We start from the raw sequence: 6,000 nt of genomic DNA on the forward strand, positions 1-6,000 counted from the left end.
AGCAGGTCTTTAATGCCAACCATGAGCTTTTATATGATGACAACAACCTAAATCCTTGGCAGCATTGGCTTCAAACATTCAAACATTTTGAAGCTATGGCTTCACCAGCAAGGCAGGTGAAGTGCCTTGCCCAAGGACACAACGACTGAAACAGCAAAGCGGGAGTTCCGGCAACTCACCGGTTAAAAGACGAACCCCTTCCACCTGAACCACCTGAACCTTATAAAAGAGCAATTTCCCGTAACAGGGTATGACATACTGTGTGAAGACTCGAGCATGTCTCAGTGTAATTCTATGGTATCATATTACTACCAGCGATTAGAAAATGTTAGTGATTCGTTTATAAAATGTCAATGTTCCATTTGTTGGTGAAGAGTCATATTTAGTTTTTAAAACTGTGGTGTCATGGAGACTCCAGTTAGGGCAACATTTACTATTTCTTACCAGTTTACAACTTCCTTTCTTAACACCGATGCCCTGCTGTGAACCTCCACATTCAGCCAACTCCATCAATTTATATGAGCATAATACCTTGACAGAGGAATTGAGACATACATTGGAGCATGTTTGGAGGGAAGCCGAGTCCAAACAAAGGTTTATCCAGACCACCCACATTGCCACACCAATCTGTCTTTGGACAACAGGAGACCAAGAGACCTTGAGGGAAGGCTCTGCCTGGTGCCCTGGAGGCCCCACATTAAATCTCCCTCTGAAAGGGACAGAGAGCATTTAAATACTTCTGAAACCTAAACTGGACGCTGGTGCCAAAAGAAAGCAGCAGCTCCATGGCCAGACCTGTAGACACCATTGATCCAGCTGTAACAACGGACAGTATGTTTAAAAACTTGGCTTTTTTAGGCTTAATGCAAAACACCAACCTTCATGCCATTCATATCTTGCCTGACTGAAGTATTTATTACACATTTGGGTATTGCAAAGTTTCACGATTCCTAAACAGGTGACAAATAGCCATGTGATGCAGTGTCATCTTTCATTCAGTGGAAGATTGTATCGTATGATGTCATCCACTGGAAACTTGGCTGTTATTGCAGTCTTGATGCTATCTCAACTTGTAATTGATTGCTAAGTTTCAGTGATTGGCTAAGATAGACCCAGGGGTGTAAAATGTATTTTCCGCATGACAGATTTCTGCTGTTGTTGCTTTTTGTCAAACTTATATTCTTTCATGTACATATGGAACAAAGAGAACCTGAGTCAATGCAAACACCCCAGTTGATGCTTGAGTTGAAGGTCACTAACTCTTCCATTAATGAAGGAAATCCTCATTTGAAAACTACATTTATATTTAGCCAGGTTATCTTTGTATGATATTAAAGTTTGTCTGAAAACCTGAAACAAGTATTAAAAAAAAGCAAAAAACAGAAGACTGCAAGGGGGCAAATACTTTTTTACAATACTGAATGCGCTGGGTTGGAGGAGTTGCATTATTAGAGACCACTGCTCATTAGGTTGCCAAGAATATTTGGTAAGATAATCAAAAATATTAAACTTAGCTTCAAGGACAAGACCATTAGGACTGGACATTGTTTGTGTTATTCTTGTTTGAGCCTGCAGGGGCAGAACGGTGTTTTAATTTTTACCTGGAGATGAGGAACATGAGTCTGTCTGTCCAGGGCAGGTTAACAAACTGGTTCCACCAACGATTCACCACCAAAGTGACATAGAAACCTAAAAAATACGGAGAATAATCAGATTCTTCATCCTGCCTCAAAAGAAGAACGCTTTTCTATTTTTATTAGTGAAGGAAGAGCAATTATCGTATTTTATCATTTTGTACCAACCTCCTAAATAAAATTTAGGCAAAAAAATAAAACAAAATAAAGTTATTTTGGTATTGAGCAACTGTTTTAAGCATCCATGTTATTTCTGCAGTATCAGAGCGAACGAGCTTGGACCAGCCCACAAACACTCATCCTGCTTTTAGTTTTCTCTGCTCTTTAATGATCTTTTTCCATTTGCACTCTGCTAATGAGGCAACCAAACACCCATCTGCTCAGCTCTGCTATTTCCTCAGATACAAAACATACTGATAAATCTGAGATTTTTGTGCACTTTAGTGTAATAGAGCTCCTTCTTAGAAGCATATTTCTTTCCCATTCTGTCATGCTCGTAGACCCAGACATCGACCTTAATTTTGTACTTGTCTGTCCAAGCATAACTTGTCCACTGTGTTTCTAATCCCCTGAGATGAGGTCGATATCTGCAATTTTCTGAGTAAAAATATTTGTAATGGTCTTATTGACTTGAAATTCACTCCAAATGTCGGAAAACCGTACGTAATCCACATATACAGCTAAATCTACACACTTTAGTGTATAGATTAGGCTATGTGAAATAAAGGGGACATACACAGGTAATAATCATTAAACAAACGTATGGGGGGAAATAAACCCCCATAGAAAGCCATGAATAAAGCTCAAATCTGTCAATATTTGGAAAGAAACCTTACTGCCTGTTGCAAATTAATACTGTCTATTTCAGTCCTCACTGATGGCCTAAAAAATGTTTTTTAATACCAAGGTGTCGCAGAGGGAGTATCTCTTGATGAGTAAAAGCTTAGAGTACACTCAAGAGCTTCACAGCCTCAAGACTAAACAATTTTACCATTAACCAGCTGTCACCAGGTGCTCCTCACAAGACTTCTGACAGAAGGGTTAAAAAAAGATGGTTGTCCAACAGGCAAAGACACAGAGAAATTCAAAAAGACCTGGAATTAACAGATACTGTTCTATTATGAAGACAATAAGTAATGGACTGAGCTACAATCTATCACTGCACAAGACTCCACTGTTGAAGAAAGAGCATGTTGAAACACGTTTAAAGTCAAGCCAATGAAATGCTGAGAAGGCGTAGTCTAGTCAAATGTGTCCTCAGTTAACTCTTTGGATGTCATTTGACCATCAATGTTCGGAGGAGAAATTAACTGCACATAGCACCAGAAACAGCATCATGGTGTACTGGCATCATTCATATACTGAAAGAAGGATGAAAGCAGAAATGGACAGAAATAAAAAAGCTAATAAAACTGCTAGAATGGCCCAGTCAACCCAACTGAATCTACGTGAAAATCTCTGGAAAAACCTGAAGATCAGCGTGTTTTTCTATGCACTCTGATCTTCAGGTTTTCCACAGAACCTTCAAGGTTTGAAGACAGATTTGTTTTTTTTTTTTAAGTGCTGTCAGTGCAGACAATTGAGTGGATTGAATAAAACTCCAAATAAAACATACCCAGGACAAAGGTGACAGGAATCTGCTCAGCGTATCTGTCGCAGTAAATGGAAAGTTTCTCAAATAATCTCTTCTGCTGCTCTGAGAGGACGAGCCTGTAGGGTGGAGAAGACACCATCAGTATCAACTTAAATACAAAGTGAAAGCAACAATAATTGATTGAGACAAAACAAGAACCTATTTGATTTATTGTAAATGGACTGAATTTATATAGCGCTTTTCCAGTCATACAGACCGCTCAAAGCGCTTTACACTAGAGCCACATTCACCCAATTGCACTAACTAACGCTCACACATTCATACACCAATACACAGATCAATAGGCAACTTGAGGTTAAGTGCCTTGCCCAGGGGCACATTGACATATGGCAGGAGGAAGCTGGAATCGAATCCACAACCTTCTGATTGCAAGACAACTACTCTTCCTACTGAGCCACAGTCGCCTTTATTGTAGATAAACTCTTTAAATCAAAAACAGTCTGAAACAGTTTCATGGTCTCACTTTATAATAAAATCATTTTAGGGCACTAGATTCTTGATATAAAAGCTCCTTTATGGTTTTTCAGGTGTGGTGTAATTTAGAGGCAGCTGATGAATTCATTAATAATACATGCATGCATCAAACGTAGAAGATATTTTCTTGAGTGTTGGCTTAAATAAAAAGAAAAGACCGTTAAGTTCCCAGATGGAAGGAAAACTAATAACAGACCCCCCACCCAGGACAGGTATTAGACCAGATTATTTTTCAATTTTACTTTAATTTACTGAATCACATCAATCCACAGCATGATACTAAAATAAAGAAATATATAAATGTTTATGTTCTAGACAGTATTGTGAAGTAGAAGTAAAAGGATGCATGGTTTTCACAGTTTTTACAAATAAAAATCAGAAAAGTGTGGCGTGCATCCATCACCGAAGTGAAGCATGGTGTTGGCAGCATCATACAGGGGCGCGGATTGTTTTTCTTCAGCAGAGACAGGGAAGCTCTTCAGATGATGGCAAGATGAGTGGACCTAAATAAAGGGTGATCCTGGAAGAAAACCTCCAGCAGGATCCTGAACATACAGCGGGAGCTAAATGATAGAAACTTAACCCAAATGACATGCTGGTGTCTTTGCAGTCTGTATAGTATCGACTCTAACAAATGCGTGCCACACTTTTAAGAGTTTCTTATTAAAACGTTTAGGAAAATTTCCTTTTTCTTTCTCCCCACACATGTAATAAAATTATGACATGAAAGAATCTGAAACAGTTGCATGGATATGAGTACATTTCCTAGAACTATAAACGGTTAGCTCTTTTTTGGCAAATATTTAAACAGTGTGGAAGGGGGTTATTATAGACTGCAGCCCCCAGCAGGGGGCAATAAAGATATTTCACCAGTTCACTTTTCTGAAAATGGTCATATATTTTATATTTCCTTACCTTTTATTTTGTAGTGAAATGTTTTAAGATTCCTCCAAAAAACATCAGCATCTGACCCACAAAATAAATCTGACAGAGACTTTAGACCCTGCGTAATGCTTATTAAACTAAACAAAAAATAATATGCTATTTAAACACAGGCACAGCAACACCGTAAACACACATAATACTATTTAATGCTTTAATGACAGTTTTTGTTATGTGCTACAATAATTCCTGTCTAAAGTGTGTTATTAGTTTTTAAACATGGTTTGAGTGTGTGACCTGTATACGAGGCTGAGGATGGTGTAGAGCAGAGCAAACAGGGTGAACTCTCGGTACAGCAGCTTGTAGATGCTCCCCCTCCAACGCAGCAGCAGCCGATGGAAACTCAGGAAGGTGGCGTTGGCTACTTTACTGGAATAAGTGACAGTCATCCTGAGACAGAAACCTCAATCCGCAGAGCTTTGATGGTCCCACTAGTTTCTCATGGCACTATCTTCTGTGTATTTAAGACTGTTGTAAAAAAAATAGTCTGTGAGTTGCTTTTATCTCCAGAAGAACATCGTCAGTTTTTTCTCTGTGCTGTTTTTCATCAGGCTGCTTTCCAGATTTATTTTTGCTCCAATCACTCCCTCTCCATCCACCTCTTTCTTTCTCTCTATCTATGTGCTATGCTCTGTCGCTCCTGTTTCTCTTCATCATGATGCTGTCCAGTTGCCCAGTAATGCAAGGCAACACACACACACACATACACACACACGTGCAGTCTGCTGTGGGTTATATTGATGAGCCACTGAGCTAAATGTGGTCATGTTTCAGTGGGGTGTGTTGGCATAGACAGCTGTGGAGGTAAACGTGTAAAAAAAGAAACACAGTCAGTGACAGAAAGATCTGATGGCAGAAAATAAATGAAACCAGTTGGGTGAAGCAATGGCTGTATTCAGGCTGCCAAAGAAAAATATATAAATATATTCAAAAGCATGAACTAAACTGATTTTTCCATGTAAAAGGAGGGTCCATTTTTCCATTTTCCTAATTGGGATTTAGCAGCATCTAGTGGTCATTTGAAGAACAGCAACGTCACTATAAATTCTCTCCACCAATGTTAAAATGAACTAATTTACGAGAAGTGAGGAGGACTTTTAGAGAGCTGAAGAGTTTCTTAACCAGAGAAGATGGTGGAAAGACAGGGAGAAAAGAGAGATATTCTCCTACAATGAACAACAGTGAATTAATAAAACGCTACCGGCATGATGGTGCAGGGATCCACCCCCTAAAGAGTCGAGTAAATGAACACAAAAACCTATACAATAATACAATTATTAATATAGCGATAAGATA

At 38.9% G+C, this 6,000-nt stretch overlaps 1 protein-coding gene across 1 annotated transcript in view; it reads right to left on the reverse strand.

Annotated features, from left to right (window-relative positions):
• Nucleotides 1-5,311, reverse strand: part of LOC124883377 (bestrophin-3-like) — a 23,482-nt gene extending 18,171 nt beyond the window's left edge. Inside the window, exons 1-3 of the mRNA XM_047390486.1 lie at nucleotides 4,942-5,311; nucleotides 3,250-3,344; nucleotides 1,602-1,689 (exon numbers count right to left, since the gene is read on the reverse strand). Of these exons, the coding sequence (XP_047246442.1) occupies nucleotides 1,602-1,689; nucleotides 3,250-3,344; nucleotides 4,942-5,093 (335 nt within the window). The 5' untranslated portion in view covers nucleotides 5,094-5,311. The remainder of the gene's footprint in view (nucleotides 1-1,601; nucleotides 1,690-3,249; nucleotides 3,345-4,941) is intronic.
• Nucleotides 5,312-6,000: the final 689 nt, after the last annotated feature.

This window comes from Girardinichthys multiradiatus, chromosome 17 (genome assembly GCF_021462225.1).
Source record: "Girardinichthys multiradiatus isolate DD_20200921_A chromosome 17, DD_fGirMul_XY1, whole genome shotgun sequence".
NCBI classification, from domain to species: domain Eukaryota; kingdom Metazoa; phylum Chordata; class Actinopteri; order Cyprinodontiformes; family Goodeidae; genus Girardinichthys; species Girardinichthys multiradiatus.